General features: G+C 38.5%; 1 protein-coding gene and 1 long non-coding RNA gene across 25 annotated transcripts in view; one reads left to right on the top strand and one right to left on the bottom strand.

Moving 5' to 3' along the window:
- Positions 1-23,914, bottom strand: part of FGGY (FGGY carbohydrate kinase domain containing) — a 291,340-nt gene that overhangs the window by 66,067 nt on the left and 201,359 nt on the right. For 15 of the 24 annotated variants that reach the window (XR_002441323.1, XR_002441321.1, XR_002441322.1 and 12 more), the window contains 2 exons: positions 14,935-15,050; positions 1,467-1,595 (listed from right to left, as the gene is read on the bottom strand). Coding sequence is in view for 14 of the 24 variants with exons in the window: in XM_021405281.1 (XP_021260956.1) it covers positions 1,467-1,595; positions 14,935-15,050 (245 nt within the window). In the remaining 10 variants the exon portion in view is untranslated. The other 9 variants (XM_021405292.1, XM_021405293.1, XM_021405294.1 and 6 more) reach the window with 9 other exon arrangements.
- Positions 181-23,908, top strand: LOC110402817. Its single transcript, XR_002441325.1, has 5 exons — positions 181-616; positions 11,167-11,273; positions 12,054-12,179; positions 20,555-20,651; positions 21,520-23,908. It is a non-coding gene; the product is annotated as an uncharacterized LOC110402817 (long non-coding RNA).

Below are 23,914 nucleotides of genomic sequence, written 5' to 3'. Positions count from 1 at the left end.
GCATTGCAGCAACATACAAGTCATGTTTTTTGTTGGTCTTCTTTCTCTTGACCATTATTTTTCAATAGATCAGTGTGCAGTTTGGTGACTGATTTGGCAATCCTACCAACATAAATAATATTTCTCTGCTCTGTAGAAGGATAGCAAAAGCATTTGATGGACGTTTCATATTTTCAAAATCAAAGATTTTACAAAGTGAAAGATGCCAAGTGTTGTGGTTAGTATGCTACATTTCCTTAACACCTTCTTGTTTAGGTCACAACTGCAAGATTCTGTTATCAAATCAGTCTGTTGGGTTTTGTCTTATCGTGGTTGCCATGGTTATCACAGTATTATGGTTGAAAGTTACTTAAACAATCAGGAAATCAAGGACTAAAGATTCAGAGTCTTCAAAAATACATCCTCATATCCCTTTATCCTGGCTGGCTTGTGACTACATAGCAGCACAGCTGTCATACACAGGGCTTATTTGTAGGGAACAACAGAAAGCTAAAAGCATTCTACTTATGCTTTACTTTTCACTGCTCAGAACAGGCATGCATGAGTTTATATTACAAATTTTGGATAGTGTTATCAAAAAGGCAGCACTGTTTCAATAACACCGAAACTTCCTGAGGTAAGTTTTTTTTTTTCTAACTTATTAAACTCAAAAACCTCAATTTCCTGCTGAAAATGTTACATTGAATCACTCTGTTTTTTACTCTATTTAGATAAAGCCAAACCGTAGAGTAAGAAAATGAAGGAGTTGAGCCTCACAAATATATTTCAATGCATCTGAAACTGAGCACATTAGAATATTGTGCTGGGAAAGAAAAAACATTAGCCCTGCCACACTCTTGTACTGTAAAAAAGCTGTAAGTCTCAGATGGGGATTGCCTCTCACAGGCCACCTCTCCCTCTACTCTTATTTGCTGCTTGAGATGCACAGAATTTACTTAATCTTACTCCTTGACCAAAAGCACTGCTGTTGGTACATCTCCAGCGTTCTGCTAATATAAACATCCATGAAAAAGTATCCACTTCAGTATTTAAAGGATGAATATCTCCTAAAACTAAGAAGGAAAACCAACTTAGACATGAGACTTTTTTGCTCGGAATATAGAATTTTTATTTTTCTTGCTTATCCCCCAAATTCTGAGCAGTAGAAGGTGTACACTCTCACCACGTTGGCTTGCCAGCTCAACGGTGTTTCAGCTCAGGAATTCAAAGTGGAACTGACAGAAGTTAATGCACAATTTGGAAGTCCAGCTGCAAAGAAATAAGCAGCAATATCTAAGGGCTTTTCTATAAACAGATATTCAACGTTAGTACTTATTGTTTGTTGTTTTAATTTTAGTTATGCTATTTCATAAAAACAGCATCTGAGCAAGTTGCTGCGATATAAAACTGGCTATGCAAAAAACAGCTTTCTAAAATTAATTCAATACATTCCTGTTTCCCAGAATAGCAAATATGTGACTGAGTACCTAGTCCTCCAGCATGTGCATCAATGAGAGATGCTGCTACTGCAATCCCTTCGGGGAGACCGAGTTCTTTTGCAGCTTCTGGCGTTAGACCTTTTCCAACAGACTCTCCAGGAGACAAGACGTGGTTTCCTGGGCAGACACAAGAAAAACCATACACCTGTGAATTTACTAAACAGAAAAACAAACACGTATGTTATTACAAGAACTCCTTTCCTCTCTCTGAAGTTAGCGTGGTATACGTAACGCTAAAAAGTGCATCAAAGAACTCTATCTGATTAAGAAATATCTCTCACTGTGTATCTGTATGTTAAGCATAACCATGGCAGATCAGGCTGCTCCATAGTAATTTAAAAGTTCAAAAGCATTCAGTGCCCTGTCTAGCCACAGAGAAAGATCTCACCACAAGCAATTAAATTCTGCTTGGCATCTGTTCAAGAGATATGAAATACTTGTGCAGAAATTCCAAGTTCTTGTGGTAGCTGCTGAATACACTGCCTGCAGCCATTCTCTACGTATGGGAATGAGACTCAGCTCAGCCCATGCTCACCACTGAAAGCTGATCCCGTTGAAAACAGACAATAACCTTCCCCTTCCCATCTCCCCTCCTCCCATTTCCAACCTCTCTAAGAGCTTCCACTAACAATAAGTTGGCTACAGTAACAGAAACTCTGAAAGAGAAACCAGCAAATTACTGTGCTGTTGCAGCTGTACTTCCTCATAGGTTTAACCACCCATTTTTGAGTCTTCACTGGAGGTATGAAGAATGTCATGGCCACCCCAAACATGACCAACGCAACCCCCCTCTCTCAGGTTTGTCACCAGTAGTCCTGTGACAGGTCCCAGCCGCAATGGTCTCTGCTACCATCATGCACATTTATTTTTTTCCAGCTAAAACGTAAGATATTGTCTCAATAATTAAATCACAGTGGTAGAGATTGCTCGGAGCTTAAAAGAAGCCTAGATTTGGGAAACTCTGAATTTAAGGACACTTGTACACCGCACAGCCTCCTCCCTGGCAGCCAAGCCTAACCAAACCCAAGGCAATGACTGACAGCTCCTAGAACCACACACACTTCTCTACTTATCTACTGATTTGGTGGGTGAGAGACAGTGAAAGGCATAGCTGGCACTCTCATATACCTCCCTGCTCATCTATGGCTTTAAGCCAAATACTTCGTGCTTATTTAATAGTATATATCAGTAGTGTTACTCAGTTCCGTAACTCTGTGGGACAGAATTGACAACACTTCTTTCCGAAAAAAAGCCTATTTTCACAATTGATTCAGTTGAAAATATAGCATTTAAGTGTATAGAAAGGGAGAAAAACGTTGTCCACAAGAGGTTAATTAAGAGGAACAGAGTACTGTAATTTAGAAGGAAAACACTAATGCCCATGAGCATTACATTCTAGAAATAGTTATGCTATGTCATTGTTTGATGAAAAGGTTATAATATTAAATTCACAGGTGGAAAATTGGTCTTTGGTTTTATATATCACAGTGGTAGACGATCTTAGGCTTGGCTGCAAATGATGCTGATTCTTCACTTCATGTAAGGCAGCCACATCCTGACTAAAGCGACACATGGAGCACTTGGTGATTAGACAGCACACAAACTTCTTAGTGTTCATTTCTCCAAGAGTTTCTATTCTGTTGAAGCCACACCTCTGCCTCTGAAAAGTTAGGCTCAATCTTACACTGGAAATTTACAAGTATGTCATAGCCAAAACTTCTGACTTGACTTTGACTTTTGACTATTCAAACATTAGGGGCAGTAACTACAAGTCATCATTTCCAGCTCTCCACTAACTTATACAGAAGAATGTGATAACATCTTCACATCTCCTCACTGAAAAAAGGCTACATTTTATTAATTTTTATTCACTGTGCTAGCTTTTACAAGAGATGCATCTTTGGTGATTTTTTCCAACAGTAAGATTTGAGAGCAGGATGTTTCTCTTTTTGTTGCCTTTTAGTTTCTTAAGACATCAGAAAATAATACAAGTAAAACAAAGTTGTGTGCTTCACCTGACATTCAAAGACCATGCAGGTGGTAGGAAGTTCAAAAGAGTTCATGCAGCTAAAACCACATCTTTTTCTTCAGAATCAGCTGCATGACCTGCAAGCATACAGATATATTGTATATACAGCAGGAGATGAAAATAATCTGAAATAAAACATCTTTCCAGGCACTCAGTTCCACTGTTGGCTTATTTGGGGCTCATTAGTATAAAATTGGCTTATTTATATCAGTCATACTGGTCAAATATTTTCAAGTTTAATTATTACATGGTTATGCTCCAATTTAGAGATCAGGGCTACTATAAAATCTTTCCCTAGTAGCTTCTCAATTATTGTATTTCTAGTTAATGAGCACTAAGGGAGCATTTCCAGATATAAGGAGGACCCTCTCTTCTAATGGCAGCAGAAAATGATCCTATCAACTCCTTTGCTACAAGTGATGTACCAGAGTGACCAGCAGCACTGCTGTCCTCCACAGGATTCAAGTGTGCAAGAAAGTGCCCAGGGATGGATTTCCTGTAATTTGAAGACAATGTAATAACTTTGTGTTTTAATAAATGAATTCAAGGTAGAGTTTGGCCAGTCTCATTTACGAGTTTAGGTAAAGCTTAATGATATTCCTTGACTGAAAGCACCTCCAGACAGTTTGGGAAGCGACAGCAGCCAAAAGTCCCCCTTACATGGAGAGTGCATAGAGGAATCTCCAACAGCATCCAGCAGTCAGGGAAATCAGCAAACAGAATACTGACTCTGCCCCTCTACTTCATCCGTTCAGTTTTAGAAATCAGTGAGAACTCTGCTACATGCACACGATACGTTCTCAAGGAGCTTTACAAAAGAGCAAAAGCAGGCTCTATATGGCCACTGTCATTGCATGAGTTGCTTCCCCACCCACGCAAGAGTGAGTAAGTAGGTGCGGAATGGGCAGAGACCTAGGAAGGGAATCGTTACTCCCATGCTTTAATCCTCACTGGAAAAGTAGAAAACAGCTAAGCATCAGTATGCCAACAATCTGTAGCTATAAAGCTATTAAAAGATAAAGTAAAGGACACAAAAATGCAACTGAAGAGGAGTCACAACTGAAAAGCAAAGTATTTGATTGTACACAGTACTTGGCGGGGAGAGAACGGAGATTCTTACTTGAGCAAAATGCAGTGGGCTCTAGAAGTCAAGGGACAACTACTGTAAGAATAAAGGCGTTGCTCAGCTACTCACCAGGAATTCAACAGCAGGTGCTGCCACCCTTAAATCCTACCTGTCAGGGAAAAGAAGCTGCCAGAGAGGGAGGAAGGGAAATGAGAGCCGCCTGCATACACGGGCAGCCAGTGAGAGTATTACAGAGGGCTGTATAAAAGAAGCAGTGAAAGGAGCGAGTCTTCTCAAGCCTCCTGCCAAAGTAAATGTATCGAGTCCTTTGTTTACAGTAGTCTCCTGTGCAAGCCGTTTACCTTTGCTATAACGATTTCCAAAATTAGACCTAACCAAACAAACCCATAATGGCTGAAGCTGGAGAACTTTCTGTTTCACATTCATACAGCTGTTTCACTAATGCAATGCCTTAGTCCACAACCTTTTCATTTTGTACGAGACATATTATTTCTAGCTATTTTTCCCCTATAAAGCAGCAAGTTTACAAAAGGAAAAAGCTGTCTGAATCTCTTCCTCCTCTTTAATCCTTTTTTGAAGACTAATGTTAGAATTTGCTATGATCGGGTTTTGTTTAAAGAATTTATGTGGTACCAATGACCCTCTACCTTTTAGGCAGTCACCACAGCAACCAGCTATTTACCAGACGTAACACACAAGGCAGACAATACATCTTCAGTCAATTTCAGTGATCAAAATTCACTCTACAGTCTTACTAATATTTAACAGAACTGGCTTTTTAGTACATAGATCTTTTTAAAATAACGAAAGCAGGGGGCCAGCTAACTCAGCTATGACATACTCATCCACTTGAGAACAGCTTTTCATCCATCATGCAGAACATGAGTGCACTGCATATGCAATTAAATTTGGCTGTGTTAGTGCATAAAAGTGCAGAAGAAAGAAAAGGAAAAGGGGTTGTTCCTTTTCTTCACCAACTTGACACGAGCAAACTTGAAGGGATATATCAATCTCTTGTTGAAATCCCAGCAGTCTCAGAAAGAAACCTAACACAGGAAACCTTCTGTCTCTATTTCCTAGGCACCTCCCTAAAACAGGTCAATTTAAATGCTTTTTAAAAATCACAGAATGGCTTAGGTTGGAAGGGACCTTAAACACCACCCAGCTCCAACCCCTTGCTGTGGGCAGGACTGCCACCCACCAGATCAGGTCACCCATAGCCTCGTCCTGCCTGGCCTTGGCACCTCCAGGGATGGGGCATACACAGCTTCTCTGGGCCTTAGTAGAAATATGCACCATCCACCCGAGTAATGCAAGTAATAAGAAACACAAGTGTTCTTTCCTCTCCTCCAAGCCACAGTTTTAAAAGCTTCATAGAGCATTTTCTCCAAAGATTTGCTAATACTTGGAATAGCACATTTATGTGGTGAGTTCCTTACAAAGCTTGTAGGCAATTTCTATTTTATATAATAATCACAGAATGCCAGAATTCTGGGATATGCAAAGAATCTGAGTAATATAGTTCGACTGTTATGTCATTAAAATCCCATCTCACGTAGAATAAATTACTATTACACACAATAATTATATTTTGCTGAATAAAGTACGTCATACAATTTTTAAACATAGCTGGTGAGCAGAAATGGCTAACAGTAAGAGAAGAACGTAGCAGGACACTCATGTTGACAAGAAAATAGTATTCATTTTTTCTTAGGAATGAAGGTATGGTGGTTAAAAAAGGGTGTTAGAAAAAGTCTTATTTTTTGTTTTTTTAAATATGGAAATATCCGCCATAAAATTTCCCTGTTGGTAGTTGAAAACTTGAGAATTTTCTTTCAGGAAAATCAAAACAAATTATTACAGGCCAGCTTATTTAAAAGTGAGAAAACCACTCTGTTCAACAAAATCACTTTGGCTTTCTTCAGTTCAAAATTCATCTCCATCTATGTGAGCTGCCACAGTAGCTTGAGGCAAATCTCATTTGGGTCCTTTCCATCCCACCCTGCCATACAGCTTATGCTTCTGGCTCAACTACATCTCAGCTACCTAACACGTAATTACTTAAGGCAGACATGTTAGGTTGCTAAATACTGGCAAAAACAACCTATGTGCAGGCAGATCTTGATTCATTAAGCTGAAAAGTTGGTTTGGAGACCATAGGGGCCTACAGCAACAAGTACTATTTCCTTCTTGTCCAAATGAAAGAGAGCTACTTAATGGAGAAACGAAAAGCTTTCCTGGTTAAAGGTCAAAAGAAAAAACGTTCTGCATCATTGGATCAGTAGGCATGCACGCTGATGGACGTGACTGAGTTGTCATTTCCAGATTTCAATGAAATAGTGCAGAATGAACATCTTCTATAATGCATGGTTCACTGCTCGTTAAGCTGACATGCATGGAGGTATACAGTACACGTATTTAGATGTCTTACTAAGTACCTAGATGTAACATGTTTGCATTTAAATTCAGCTACCTGACTTCATTTTTTTTTTGGAATCAGTAATTTCAATGCACCAATCATTTATATTTCTGACACCTTCCAGTATGTTATTCCTAACAGTGTCTCCAGATCCTCTAGTTCAACAAGCATCAGTGTAGATGGTGTGACTACTGCTGTATTTTCAGAGCTGCAAGTAATCAGAGTCTGGTTTGCTACAGCATATCGCTAAGACTGCACATGCAATTTAGCTTGTATTAATTATGGATTTCTACTTAACATACTTTTTCCTATTACTGGATTTTTTAAAATATAACTCAAATGATAGCCACTCCTCTTTGAAGAAATAATTTCCCTGTTTTCAAAAAGTTAGATGGTGATAGGACAAGGGGGAATGGTTTTAAGCTGAAGCAGTGAAGATTTAGGTTGGATTTCGGGGGGAAGTTCTTCACAGAGAGAGTGGTGAGGTGCTGGAACAGGCTGCCCAGAGAGGTTGTGGATGCCCCATCCCTGGAGGTGCTCAAGAGCAGGTTGGATGGGGCCCTGGGCAGCCTGGTCTAGTATTAGATCTGGAGGTTGGCGGCCCTGCCTGTGGCAGGGAGGTTGGAAATTGATGATCCTTGAGGTCCCTTGCAACCCAAGCCATTCTGTGATTCTATGAAAACCAAAAGAACTGTCAGACTAAAAATAACATGATCAGTTACTGAAAGATTATTTTTGAATCCTTCAGCTAAGCTTCTGATACCTGTACAACCTTACTCCTCACCACATTTGTGCAGTATTCAGTTCTAATACCCATACGGATACTGATGATGATAAAGGGATCAGAAATGAGTCAGGAAAGCAATGATAAGGATTGAGAAGTGTGACAGCTCATGTGAGAGTTTGGGTGAAAAACCTCAAGAAAAGCTCATAGTTTCTCTTTAACAGAGAATTTCAGTCGGTGCAGGTCACTCCAGTCCAGCAGAAATCTCTTTTTTAACATCTCAGCATGCGGCTTAAGCAAAAACTAGGTGACAAAGAAATTCAGAACAGGGAGAAAAAAAATTCAAATAAAAAAAAGAAGAAATGAGTCTAGAACTTCTCTGAGAATTCGGGGGTTGTTTTTTTTTTTTTTCCTTTTGCTATTTTTTTTTTAACAACTATGTGAAAAAAAGATGACAATTTAAGAAGTTTAAATATTAAGCAATCATAATAGGCTCAAAGTCTGCTCAAAGCTTCTCTTATACCTATTAAAGCAACAAGTTCAAAGAATTAGCTCCTAGTTTTCATATCTAACAGGAAGAGAAGTCCACAGAAAATGTGATTCTTCTGGAAGACAGTGAATGAGACCTGAACTCTGACAGTGGACCATGAGTAATTTTAGGGGTTTTTTTTGAAAGCTTTAAGCTTTTACTATTAGTTGTCTAACCTATGCTGAAGCCTGAAGATGAAAGAACACTCCACGGTACTCCTTAAGTCTTGCATGAGAGAGAGGAAGTGGAGAGGTACAGTCTGCCAGCAGAACTCAACCTGCTGAGAAGGGATTACTGATCTTACAGCAGAAGAGGAAAGAAAACTGTCACCCAGGAAACATCTTGAAGACGACCTGAGCTATCTTATCTTTTACATTTTGAAGCAGTTCAACCGAGCCTATTGAAGAGCAGTTATTGGAAAGAGGAAGAAAATCTCAGAATGGAGAACTCAGCTCATGGTGCATTCATGAAATTCAAGAACGTGACAAGCAAATCCTGCACTATGGTGAAACAAGCCCGTGCACCAGGACAAGCTGGAGGCTGGCTGTCAGGAAAGCAGGTGGGCAGGAGGCGATGTGGAGGTCCTTGCAGGTACCACTGGCTTACACTCCATGTGATGTATGCCAGCAGCAAAGAGGGCAACAGCATCCTGGGCCTTAGTAGTAGGTAGAGCATTACCAGGTTAGTGGAGGTGATTCCTGCTCCCTACTCAGAACTAGAGAGGCTACATATGGAGTATGTTTTTTGATCCTGAGCTCCAGAGCACACAGGGAACACAGGCACAATAGAGCAAGTCAGAGAAGTGCTTCAAAGATGACAGAGGCACATCACGCAAGGAGAGGGTGAGAGGTGAGACTTTTAGCCTGGTGATGCAAAGGGTCTGGAGGGGGATCTTAGCAGTGCATGTAAATATCTAACGGGAGGGAGTAAAGACAACAGAGCAAGACTCTTCTCAGTGGGATGCAGTAGCAGGACAAGGGGCAATGCCCACAAGCAGAAAGATACATTTAACCATAAGAACAAGTGTTTTTATTGAGGAAGGCTGGCCAACACACTGGAAGAGGTTGACTTCGGAGCAGTCATCCTTGGAAATACTCAAAACTTAGGGCAGAGCCATAAGCAACCTCCTGCAGATGGCCCTGCTTTGAGCAGGGGATTCAGACTACGTGATATCCAGAGGTGCTTTCTAAGCTCAACCATTCATGCGATTCAGTGACCTCAACACTTGAAAAAAAAAAGTAGAAATCAAAGGACTACGTCACTTTTCAAAGAAAAAGTACTTTTAACTTCTTACTGCTGAATCACAGATTATGAAAAATGCCTCAAGCTTTGAGGAAAGAGGAACCCTAAAACCACTTTTCACTGTGCCAGTTTCACCTCCTTCACAGTTGCTGCAGCTCTTGGATGGTTTGAAACAACAGGAAGCCAGAAAAATATTCATTTATTTGGAACACACTTCACTTGTAAATTCCACAGATAAGTGTAAATATCCTGTGATTCATCATCTTAACTTTGTTCAAAATTGTAACCTGTTTTAATTTATTGGGAACAGGAGAAGACAAAAAAGATAAAAGGACTCCGTATGTAAGAGAAATGTTTTACTTACTGTTCCCTGCTATTTGCAAAGCCTGATGTATAAAGCTCATTCTTACAATCTAGTTTTGTGAAGAACTGGCAGTTACGAGCTGACCTGAATAAAAATCATCATCCGCCTCTCCCAGCCTTCAAGGAAATTCCTCATAAACTTTGGAAGATCTGGGATCAAAGGCCTTAGAGAAGTTAGAAAATTGGCAGAACTAATAGATTGACCATTCCCTTCACAGTTGCTGTAGTGTAAGTTAATATTCACTCTATTCCCCTACCCTGTACTGATTCTTCTATTTTCACCCTAAAAGTAAATGAATTAATAGAACTTTGAAGTATTAAAACTGAGCACTTCTAACAAAATACAAAAGTAAGAGGATGCTAAGTGCAAACAGCAAAGTACACGATACCATTATCTCTGTTAGTTTTGTATATGGAAGTAGATAATGGCATATGCAACGCTATAGCCATTCATATAAAACGTTCATGAATAAAAAGCTTGCAATTTTCTTACTTGTTTGAATGCCTGAAAGACCAAAAGGCTGCACTTACCTACATTTGAAAACCCTGCATATTATAAAGCTTTCTCACACTGAGAATGACAACATATATCAAGAGAGTCATAGCTATCTTGTCGAAGTCCTAAATTGTATAAGGTTTTCTTTATATTAATTTATGAGTAAGTGATACAAATTAAAGGACATTAGAAATGAACATTCAGATAGTCTTGCAATTCAACAGATCTTTCTTTTCAGGACACTGAGAAATGGCCTACATGAGCACATGAAACCATCAGACTTCCGGGCCTCAGTGTCCTGCAATGAAGGGAAGGGTTAGGGTCAAGATATAGCAAAGAGCTAGGGCTGTACACAAAAGCATAGCCAGAGTGCCAGAACTGAGAGGATGAGACGATTGCACTTATATATGGCAGTAAACACCACTCATAAAGCACTTTTAGAGTGAAGTTGAACTCCTCATTATAACAATGAAAATGGCCCTCCAAAAAAGGAGAAGAAAACCTACTGGATATTGACTGAGGCTACCTGCAGAAAAATGGAAGCATTCTTATCAAAAAATGAAACATAACAGAATTCTAACAGCCTCACATGTTCATAAAGAACCCAAAATTATCAGATGTGTACTTATTCACTTCGGAGTACATGGCTCTAAAGCCTTACTCAGAAAAAGCTGGGAAACTGGTTTATGACATCCTTATTATTGCAGGGCTATACTTCCAAGTATGAAGTTTTTTCAAAAAAAAATACTAATATATTAGTAATAAAGTTAATTGGAATCTGTATGTTTTTCTATCACAGATGAAAGGTGACAAGCTGCAGTTCACAAGAATCACTATGTCAGCCTTCAACACAAGATGTACAAGAACAGTAAAACCTGCTGGGCACTACCCACAGTGTTCTCCCAGGTAAACTGAGCCATCTTCAAACAAAAAGAGACCTGGCATAAAATATTACCATTCAATAAGGAATCATTATTTGGTCCCTTAAGTAGCCCCTGAAGTAGAGAGTTGTGGTGAAAATTTATCAGTCATTTTCCTCCAAATGGAATACACGCTTCAGTACCCTAAAAGGTCTACAGCACATGAAATTTTAAAGGAATTGTTAATGTCCTTCTAGGTTTTAGAATACCACAAAGAGATACTTGTCATGCATTTTCACCACAACAGATAAATGCTAATGCCTGTAGTACACTACGCTTTCACAGTGGTTTTGAATACAAGCCATCTTCTGCTCTTTTGGTGGGCAAATTAATGAGATCATTAAATTTTGAAGTATTTCCAGATACAAATCTTTACCTTCACAAAAGTGATCGGTAAATTCACAATGTACACAGACAGCTTATTCTGTGGATTCCCTGAAAGGTTACTCTGCTCTGAGAAATGTAAAATGTCAAAGGCCTGGGAATTTTCATATGCGAACCCACACTTTGATGTGGGAAAGGTCTGTGGATGATGCTAAAGGTCAGAAGTGAGGGTCATCCTTAATCAACAGGGTTATATGTTAAATTAAACTGAAACTACAAGAAGCATGCTACCTGGAACCACAAGCACAGCTCTGATTACAGTAAATAGATTTTTAAAGGGCAAGACATTTTAAAAGTGATGTTGAAAAGTGTATTTGTCAGAATAAAAACAATAAGTACATTTAATAAGTTTTACTTAGGTAATTTCCATATATATTTTCAGTGTCATGAAAGTTAAAGCTACTTCAAAAAAACCTTCCAGTCATAACTACTCATCTTCTGATTGGAAACTACACTGACTTCAATTACAGTCTTAAAAATGAATAACATTTCTGCCTATTTTCAACTGGTAAGCTACTTTTTTGTTGTTGTTATAGTAAGAAAATTCAGCTAATTTTGTTTTGCGATTTTTGCTTTCTTTAGAAAGAAATGATGATTCAGAGCCTAGTGCTTCTAATCTTTTAGGACTGATACGGGAGAAAAATATCATTATCTCTCTTTTCAGTGGGAATGTGCAGGCATTAAAATATATCTTTGTATTTGAGCTAAACAAACCTTGAGCAGAGGTATGTGGGCTTGGGCATGCTCTACAGGAGAACAAAAAGGGAAATTCCACAAGAATGACTTCAGACTTATTAGGGTCCTGTTTATATTTTTATTTGAAGAGGAGTTTTTGACCTTGTACAGTTTCCCACCAACCTACTCCTACCTAGGTTATCTGTCAATTTTGAGCTCCTTAATCTGTGAGCCAGCTAAACGTACTGCTTAGAATTCTGTTCTGCTAGGTGCAGCACAGTATATGAACCTCCCTGAAGCACACACACTGGCTGACCATATGAGTTACTCAAGCAAATAGCTTTTCTTTTGTTAAAGTTAATGGGAGCTGAGGTCGTTCATTTCATGGGACATTGCCCTGAAGCAATATTAGAAATACAGACTCAATGAGATTGTCCAAGGCTTGATACTGTGTTCACTGTGCTTAGTGCAGCATTTGTGGGCTCTTGGGAGGAGGTCTACATGATGGTGCTGCCTCACCGCTACTGCTGAGGCTTCTGGAGCTGCTAGGGGTCTTCCACAATACAAGACTGTTCCAGCTGCAGCTTGATCAGTGCTGCTGCAGTGACTGAACGGCACTTTTCTGGTAGATGGACCTATTCTGCTCTCATTAATTTAAATTAAGTAAAGGAAAGCCGAGCTCATTAAGAGTGTTCCTACCAAGTCAAGTAACACTTAACACTCAATAAACCAATGTTATAACTCCCTTTCTCACAAGTACAGTGACCCTTCCCCAGTATACAAAAGAGACCTGAGACTGGTGTGGCAGCTTGGGGGCAGGGGTGAGTTGGTTTGTTTTGGTGTCTCTTTGTCTCCTTCTGAAGCTAGACCCTACTAAAAGACTACCAGGAACAGCTTAGAAGTTTAACTTGAAGGAAGGAAAGAGTAATTACTATCTGGCTTCCACACTCATATAGGGAGCTCCTTCTTCATAGGGAAGTGAATGAAGCTCATTGTCCTGCTCCTAGATTTTATCACAGTTAAATATAATGAATATAACATCTTCCGTTTTTAGGAAAGGCAAGGTCAGACAAATGGTCATGGAAATAACCATACATTCTACCTGAGGCCAGGTTTCACCAGTATTATGAAAAAAAAAAAAGAGTGTCTTATAGCTTAGATACATCCAAGGTAATGAGTCCAAGATCTAAAAAGGGCGAATTTTCAAGGTGGATTACAGTACGTGTTCTTCAGAAGCTTCAAGTTCTAGCCTATGATTTGGTGCAGTTTTCTTGGTCAGATTCTGTTTCTCCAATTCCAGTCAATACACAACCATGCATTCTAATGGTTATTTGCTTGAAAATCAGTACCAGTGCCCAAGTAACTAGATGCTTTTCCTGCTAACTGAAAATAAACTTTTTTTTTCCCCAAGAAGCACCTGTCAACTGAAGCTAATTTACTGATTTGTTCTGTAAATACCATTTTGAAAAAATTATAAACCTTACATTGCAAATTCATTATTTTTGTCTTGCCAAATTTTGATATATATTATATTATTATATATTCATATATATATATCAATTATATATTGATATACCATATATATAATTATATATTTAATATATTAGCTTTATGAGGCTTCATCACAACAAAAAGGTCCTTTCTATTAATGGTTACTTTATCATTTGAAACATGTATGTTGAGTTACTTAAAGAGGCAAATTGCTTTGCATTGCCTTTTAAGTGTATTGCATAAATATTGTATTAAAGTCTTAAGTTACAGTTCATAAATAATTTATCTTAAAAATACTATTTCACAAGACCATCAGCTGCTGAGATGTTCTATTTTCTGCTAAAAACATGTATTTACTGCAAGTCTTAGTTTAACCTGCGGAAGATTTGCTGAAAGCCACATGTGACAAATGTTATAAGAATGGTATTCAAACTAAAACCTCAGGAAGCTAAAAGCCTTATACTCCAGTAGGTTCTATACCTTTGCATAAACAATTTTATCGGTGGGGGGAAATGCTGAAATCTATTCAAGGAAGTTTTCAGATACAATTATCTGATATATCTGAAAATGGCTTACAGTATACTTTGTGATGATCAGAATAGTTTATAATTTCATTATGTTTCATTCCACTGCAGTCCTCCCTATGCCATTTCTATTTCATGCTGCTGCATTTTAACCGCTGTACAAACTTGTTCAAAGTACTAGACATTAATAAAAAAATCAAAGGAAATTTCAGATAATTAACTTTGATGAACGAGCATATTTTAATTCATGTCTGGTAATATTCTTGTTAATGACATGTCTGCTTAGGACATCCATTATAAGTCCATTAACTTAACAGGGAAAGTCTAATAAAGTTATCCTGGAAATTTTCTGGTATATTAACATTATGGACTTTTAATGAATATCTGCTGTAGGAATTGCTATTAGCAAGTCTACCATTCTAATTAAACTCAGGCTCAAAGAGAGTGGAGAAACACTATGAAGACACTAACAAGCAAAAGTACATTTTTTGGAAAATTACTGTAAGGGACATTGGTATAGGTTACAAACATGCTAACAATAGCAGCTATAAACATTTTTTCCCTCCAACATACCTATTCTTTCATATTTATCCTTCACCAAATCTTCCAAACCAATCATCTTCCAGAAACTGTCATCCCAACCTCCATCTGAAGTGTACGTCCACTTGCACACTAGCGTACATAAGGATCTGAAAGGAGACAACATATGCACAAAATCAGGAGAATGAACACGCATCATTTTAAAAACGTTTGTACAAAACCGTGTTTCTAATCAATGGTCAAGTGTTCCAAGCATAAAGCCAACATCAAAAAAATTTTTTTTAAAATTGGTTACTGTTTGGAGTGTATGCCTTGAGACACCTTAAAAGGACCTTATGTTTAATATTCCTTCCTGCTGAAACAGCTCCTTGTCTAGCCACTTGATTGCACACATCAATCAAATTAACAGGCCATGCAGCTACTATGGCAGGAACATAACAGCTCCTCAGCAAGCAGCTCAGGGAAAAGTTGCTGCTTCTCCAGGCTGTACCTAAGTAGCAATATTTTGCTCGCAGTATGTTCTTAGAAAACCTTTTCTATTTCTTAAGTTCAAGCTGAATTACAATTTAAAGGAGATGATGCATGCGCTGATAATTAAATGGCACAGCCTCAATACCTGCAGGTATAGAAATGCCTTTGTCAGGTGAATGTGTTCAAGTGAAATTGCACAGAACTATCAGAGCTTCTGTACAGGACGTGTTTAAGTATCACTATCATCAGCTCTGCATTTCAGTAGAAGCTGATGACAGTTCAGTGAAATGTTGAAATAGCATTAGCCATTATGCAAGCGAATGCAACATCGAGTTCCTGCTTCAGGTCTCATTGCTGATAATGGTGAATGGTGAACAGTACAGCATCACAAACAGATTTTATGTCTCCTAAAGTGATCCATACTCCTAATATCCCATTTCCCCCCAAAATATAATGTTCCAGAAGATTTAGTACTTTCACAGACTGTTGTCTGTCTGAATACTAAGAACTATTGCAGATTAGTATTTAATCATTCTTGGGAAGTCAGTAAACTAAAAGGTATTAATAATGGTAAGCAGCACTGAAAATTTCAGCTGTCTGTAGTCTTTAGAATACTGCTGTCCTAACAAGCACAAGAAAGCTGTGATGCACAATATCCTAACTGTTCTCAAAGAGATAAGACCTTTAAAGGATCAATTCTTCAGTGTCTTACACTGAAGAACTTATTTCTGACTCATTTGTAATCTAATTCGGACCATTGACAAAGACTGAGTGACTAAAAACATTCTAGTCTGACTAAAATACTAGAAAAAAATAAACATTTTCCCCAAATCAGCTCAAACCTCTTATTGAAAAGAAAAATTAGGACACAAAATGACAGATCATTTCATGATGTTAGAAAAAAAATGTAGACATGTAGTGAAACAATAGCGCTTTACGTTTTCCCAAACATGGTAAATACTAAATCATACCAAATTATCATCACAACAGAATATGTATTTTTGTAATTAGATCAATGTTATGAACAGCTGCCACAGCCTCAAAAAAGCCCTAAGGATGACAACTAGATGTCATGGCTTCTCACTTTCAAAGCTTGTAAAGCATGATGCTTTATCTGTGCTTATCCAAAGAGAAACTTAGACAGCTCTCTGGGCCCCAAAGAGCAGGTTTTAAACCTGCAGGGGCCAGTTCCTCCATACAGCTCCTCATTATTTGTACAGCTCAGTAAAACATTGTGAACAGGGGACAGAGTGGCCTGTGCTAAGCACAGCCGCTAAATTCAGGAGCTTCCTTACTGGGTATTGCTGAACATACTCTCACAGGAAGTAGTGATGGAGCTGTAAGCATTTTCATGCAATTTTATAGATTTATAAATGCAAAGTGCTTACAGAAAAAAAGGATAAGTGACTGATACCTAGCTAAATTTGTAACATAGTATAGAAAATAGGAACTGAGAATAACCTCTCTTCCCAAATGGATTAGCTGGTGTATCTATGTAGATGGAAGGTTTCGATATGAAGGCCAACCTCAAATCTGAGCTAAAATACTAGCTTATTACATTGCTAGGCTTTTATTTGCATGACCACAACAAGAACCTCAAAACACTTTTCGTAAGTGCTGTGCAAGTGTTTACATGGCTCTGGGATTCAAGCTCCTTATTCCACCCATGCTATTTAATTTACACATAAAAAGTGTATGCATGTTTAATTAAATAATACAGCCTTGTACAAATCCTTAGTATCTAAGAGAAAGAAGTATAGCACAGAAGGGCATTCTGCTCTCTTAGATAATAGCTCAGGAATTTCAGTTAATGTATTTGCTTGACATGTTCACAATGACCAATTAACTTTACTACATGGCTCAAAAGAACCTAGATGTGTTAGCCTCAGGTTTCCGCGGCTTACCTGATAAGGTGCTCCAATAATTACACACAGTTGCTCAATTTGTATAGCCTGAAGTGTTCTACAGGCACAGAGAGAATAGTTTGTTCATGTTTCTCCAATTTTGAGTACAATGGCATAGATGCATATTAGTTTTATTGGCAATTTCCCTCCATTGTATCACCACAATGATGTAACAGCTCAAATGGTAACTTGGAAAGTCTGTATCCAAAAAGACTGGTCAGTAAAGGGGAAGCTGAGGAACCAAAGCATTTATGTCACCAGCAACTCCTAGATTTTATGAGATGAAAGACAGACATCAAATGGAAAAAGCACTAATGTTTGTTGCAGTATACTCCTTTCCCCCTCAACCCCCAGCTGGCAGTGCTACCTCAATTGTTTGGTCATAAATAGCAGACTTGCAGCAACTGATCCTGAAAAGCAGATGGACAGAAGTTAAATCTCCCTTTACTTTACTATCAGAATCACTGGGTTGAAAGGTGTTGAGTTTATAGGTAATAATCCAGGCAGCCATCCTTTCCTGGCTGCTTCATCCAACACAGGACTTCAGAAGACATGGTGCAGAAGCCCTCAGAAGCATAGGCCCTATTTAGCTAGGCTGACAGACAATGAATTAGAAGACTCTTCAAGCATATTCCAAATGCAAATAATTTCCCTCTTTTCTGCTCAGAACAAAATGTTCTGCTCAGAATATTCCCACTAGAAGAAGCAACACTTTCACATGGAAAATTTTATGTTATGTAAACCATATTTTCCAACAGGAATATGATTATGTTTATAGGTTTGTTTGGTTGGTTTTTAACAAATTCTAGTCTACAAAGAACCATAGGATCCTATTTGCATCCAAGAGCCCCAGGAAAAAAATCCCTGCCACATTCATTACAAAGTAGATTTGGCTGAGCATGGCATATTACACAATCCCTTTTAGTTACCATCCAGTTTTGAGCTCTTTAATATCTCTTGCTGAGAACTGGCTGTATATGTGCTGATGTCCTGCATGACCAGAACGTCAGTATGTCCTCGTAAGGAAAATCTGAGGTTTCAAGAGTCTGAAGTGGTTGAGGATACACTGATAACTCCCAAAATGCTGGAAAGAACCATACGCCCTCACTAACCTTCAAAAGGGTACAGGGAAGCTAGACTCACAGCTAAAGCAACTCAGGTACTCGTGACCTCATAAGGCACTCACATGACCTGCCATTCAAGATGGTGGGTGCAAGGCTAGTTAGCCTGCAACATGAGTCAGCTACCAGCTTTAAAAGGCAAGTACTCTTGTCTTGATCATCCTGAAGTCAATAGAAGCTTCGCTCTTGATTCCAAAGGAAAAGCATCTGCTTCATTCATCCAAACAGGTCAGAGATGAATTCAAACTAATGAACATAACTGATTTTGCAGGCATCATTAGTACTGTAAGAGCTTAAGAACAAAATATGGATCACTTTAATGAATAATGTCCTTGCAAGCTGGGTCACACACACAAGGACTTCGTGGTAATGAACCAAGTGCACCTGCTGAGGAATGTGAGCAAAGCTAAGCCCTGCAGAAGCGAGGATAAAGCACTGCTAAGTCCCAAAAGAAATACCAGGCAGTAGGATAAAGCAACTTTCTGTAGTTTGTTGGACGGATTTATTTAATGCCACAAACAATCAACAACTGAGAAAGCCGTATGAGGTTCTAAAAGCAAGAAGGAGACCTGAAGCAATGGAGTGCAACTGTCAAAACATCAAAACATATTTTTCCTTTTGTTATGCAAACTTCAAATTTAAAACACATTTTGAATTCAAGCTGAAACTCAAGGCTTAGGTTCTGCTCAAACAAACTTCTCCACATATTGACATCTGGACCAAGCTGTCAATGTCCTCTCAAATTATGCATACCAGTCTTGAGGTTTTTTCACAAAAACAAGTGGGTTTTTTTTTTTGGTTTTTTTTTTTTTACTAAAATGTTCCAGACAAAAAATTAAAACATAGCACATACACTCCCACCATCCAAGCTTTATATTAAACAGAACTAAGCATGGATGCTTCAAGAGCCAAGAAACACAGCAGACATTATCAGGGAGCAATAGGGAAACATGCAATTATTCTCTGCTCCATTACAGCTAATGTCATGTATGTTAGTACATGATCTTTTAAATAGAACCAGATTACTACTTCCATATACACCACTGTTTTACCTGTCATACCAGTCTCTCTGCCTACCTGCTGTAGTTGGCTGCTTTGGGGGAAAAACAGGAAAAGAAGAGGGTAATTTGTCTTAAGGGAATATTTCCCAGGTAATGGGAGAAAAAATGTGACATCTAATCATTGAGACTTGGAATGTATAAAATGTATGACATGCTGTGCACGTCAAGTGCTTGCTAAAAAGAATCAAAGAGCTGTGAGCTGAGTTCATAGCAGAGTGAACTCAAGAAGAGCTGCACCTGTTGTCACTCAGTCACTACTATAGATCTCCTGGGCAGATTAGCTTTAAACCACAGAGCCAAGTAAGTCTGGGTGTGCACCATTTCACATGTGCTGTCTGCATTTTACTCATTTCACCTATTCAACAGCTCTTTAATTGCATGTACACAAACCAAAACATGTCAGGGTCTGTTCCATCTACCCAACCTTGCAAATCCCAAGTTCCTAATATTTACAACACATCACTTCTTTTTATTATTAATGTGTTTGACCGAAACCCTATGAAATTCCTGCTCGCCCAAATCCATTGTCTTAGTACAGAAGCACAACATGACTCCTGCCTGACAAGGGTTGTCCTCAAACATAACATCAAACATGCCAAACAAAAACAGATGGATGGAGAAGCAAGTTTGGGACAACTAGCAGACACATTCCCATTGCACTCAAAGGTCTCCACTTTCAGTCTTTGCATCCATAAGGATTGAAATCCAGGCAACTAAGGTAGCAAGGAAATCATTCTAATTAGCAACAGAAATTCTACTGGCTTCATCCTTTCTATGCTCTGAATAACATTAATAATAATTCTAATTAATAAAAAGCAGTTTGCCTGCCATTTAGAGTTTTTAAGGAATTCAAACAACATAGCAAAAGCAAAGCTGTCTCCCCTGTTCAAAATTTTCACTAAAACTCCATGCAAGAAAAAAAAGTTCATTAATCTAGGTTTAATTCCCTTCCTTCTGCATGGTGTAATATAAAGCCAGTATTTGCTAAGTGAGGTCAATGGCAATTTTGTCACGTTACAACTGAAGGAAGACTTAACTTCACATCTCAACCTTCAAGAATTAACCTTCCAGAAATTATTTGAATCTTTTCTTCCAGAAATCTTCACTATGCCACTTTAAACATCTTCAAGTACTGACTGAACTGACCATGAGGAAAACTGAGTCTCAGGAAACAGCACTTCAGTTTCAAAGAAGTAAGTTTTAGTAGAAAAGACTTCTTCCTACAAGTACGGAAGTTCAGAGGAAGCTACCAATCCTCAAAAATCTGCAACCAGGATAGGGAACAGCTTGCGACCTTTAAGCTGGACACACTGAAACTAATGCAGTGAAACAACAATGTCTGAGTAAGACCTTCCCAATGCTTTCAACCTAATTTATCTTTTAGTCTCAGATCTTCTACTGCTACATATTTTGCACAGGCTTCTCCTTAAAATATGTTTTGAAAGTATTTAATTGAGTTTCAGCAAAGATATAGTATATGCTCTCCATTTTTTCCTTAACGTTGCTGTGTCAACTCGTATGGTCCTCAGAGATCCCCTCACAATCAATGAGATTAAAGCTTGATGAAAAAAAAATCATGACCTTCTACTCAGCAGCTCTGTTCTCTCTCACATCTGGAAAAGTCAGAAGACTCACTGAACTGGGGGCAAAGCTTTCGTTCAAAAATGCAAAACAGGTCTGTCTCCATTCCTCTACCATAAATCTTCCTGGCAAAGCACAGCCCATGAAATAGTACCATACTTTTATGGAAGAGCTCCGCTCTTAGAGAATAGGTACACCACAGCCCTTGAGGCACTGGGATCCCTTCCCATCTCTGAGCAAGTGATACAGGCACCACATTAGTATATAAAAACCAGCTCTATCAGAAGAGGAAATGCACTGGGCTGTAGCAGGCATCAAGTTTTGTTCCATTTCCACTGAGGTGAGAGTTTCTTTTCTGAGTTTGAGATATTAGATCAGACTTCATCTCAGTATCATAGAAGTTCCCAACAGTAACCAGGAAGAAAATACAATACAGTTGCTTGTAGAACTATAACATGTTTCCCTGCATATTTTTTCCAGGACCTCAGTGAGGAAGCGTCTTGAGGCAGCCAGATGTGTTCCCATGGGCTCTCAGGCCTCCTGTAAGAACACAGCACGCAGAAGCAGGATTCTGAGCAGCCACAAACCTGTGATGAAGTCCCACTCAGGGCCCTTAGCAACAATGAGAACACAAGCGAGCAGGGAAGAAAGTCTTTCAATTTGAAAATTTAAAAAAAAAATCAATTATTTCTGCAAAGGGTGAGAAAAGTAATTAACCAAAACTTCACTGCAGTGTTTGGTGTTTACGCTGTAACTCTCAGGAGGTTTTGGCCAGCTTTTTACATTACAGAATTTTCTAAGCAAACATGTTGCTTACTTAAAGGGAAAGATTTTATTGCCTGAAAAATACAATACACATCTGCAATTTTCTACACCCACAGCTATAATTAATCTCCTCTGATTACAGCCACTCCCTGACAAGATTCCATGTTATATTTAAACACTGGATGCCACTCTGCAAGTAAAAAAAAAAAAAAAACACAACAGAACAATAGGATCATTTTCAAAGACTCCATAGCAGCGTAGGATTTAGAATCAGCCATGTCCTTTAAATTGCACTATCAACTGCCCATCCCAGCCAGAGCTAAGAGTGACCTCTAATTGCCACGATAATGGGCTCAGAAGTCTCTTGAGAAATATAAAGCATAGATGTTTTCTGTTCTACAGAAGAGGTATGAGATTGATGTTGTATTATACAGAAATACTTCAAACTCAATGACATATGGTTGGGGAAAGCACTTCTGTGACACTCAGACTGTAAGGATCAGCCCCCATAAATAAAGTCCTGGGTTGTATAAGGCACCTTAAGAATGTAACCTTTGTACATCTTGCCAGAGGTTTGAAACAACACACACACACATGTGTTTATATGCATACAGATATTTAGTCAGGATTGGGAAGATGTACATGTCTGTAATTGTTTGCTGAAATCTATTGAAGCCTGTCTTTCGTAAATATAAACAAACATCAAACACTGCAAATGTCAAATAAACTCACACAAGAGAAGAAGAACCTCACAAACTTAAATGAGAAGATACTCCTTTTACTATTTGTTACGGAGTTCGATTTAAAAAATAAAAGTAAGTTGTTTCTCTTTAGGAACAAGCTAATAGAAGCCTCAGAGCATTAGATTTTTAAATTCAGTTTTCCTAGAAGTTATGTCATCAGACCTGCAGGGAAACGCCCATCCCAAGTGCAACATGGCAAGTCAGATTAATCCCCTGTGTACATCCAATAATTTCGGTGGATTCTTACCAGGGATGCATTTAGCTAAACATGTTGAGTTGGATGAAAAATTACAAATTAAGAATATCTTATCCACCCACATCTGCCTCACCACGTCATGAGGCAAGGGGAGGCAAGGAGTCAGCAGACTGCTTTTTTTCTTTTTAATTAATTTCATTCTGTTTTATATTACAGACATCCAACTAAGATTCAAGCCCATTGTCTTCGGCATTGTTGAAAAACACATAATGAGGCACAGTCCTAGACACAAAAATGTATTGTCTAGACAAATCAGACATAGCATGTGGGGATGGAAATATTAATCCATTCCCTCAAAAAAATGGCAAACAGAGGAAAAAGAAATGGAGAGATTTGGCCAAGGGTCAAAGAATAACCCTCAGTCAGCCCCCTGAACTGAATCCTGAGACTTAGTCCAGTGATCTGGGCAGAAAGACACCAATCAGATACTGTCATGCTGAACATATTAGAAATCTTCCTACACACAACTACAGTCTAAAGTTTTAGACATGAGAGGAAAAAGAAGCATATACATAAATAAATCTATTTCTGCCACTGTAATTTTTAAAACCTTAATAAGCAAAGGAGAGGTTATAAAAATCATCCAAAAATGACAATGCAAATAAAAAGCAAAATTGGCAATGAAGCCATCCAGATCCCTCTGTCCAGCACTTGCCCTCCGGACAGACCTGTGCCATTATGCAGCATCAGCAGTGCTTCAGTTCAATCGATTCAGAAAAACAGACTCTTTCAAGCTCAGTATTTCAAGTAAACTAAACTGCAATAGGAAGTCAAATATCTATTTCAATTGAGAGGTTGTATTTAAAAAAATATATTGTCTCCTGTTACCTTCATTGGGCATTTAAAACTACTACATAGTTAGACCTGGAAGCATCAGCACACATAGCCAGCACACAGCTTTCCTTGGGAACACTGAGCTTGAGCAAACTGACCATTGTTCAAGGCTTCAAACACTTGGTGAGGTTAGTCAAAGGATTAAGCAAAGTAACCAAGCAAAAGGAAGTCAGGTTTCAGACAAGGTCCCTCACCAGAGTGTGGCTTTTGATAGAGCAAATTAATTCCCTTACAGCAACATTAATTTCTCCAAACACAATAAATGGCAGCACACCAC

This window comes from Numida meleagris, chromosome 7 (assembly GCF_002078875.1).
Source record: "Numida meleagris isolate 19003 breed g44 Domestic line chromosome 7, NumMel1.0, whole genome shotgun sequence".
Taxonomy (NCBI): Eukaryota; Metazoa; Chordata; class Aves; order Galliformes; family Numididae; genus Numida; species Numida meleagris.
This window is presented reverse-complemented; position numbering and strand designations above follow the sequence as displayed.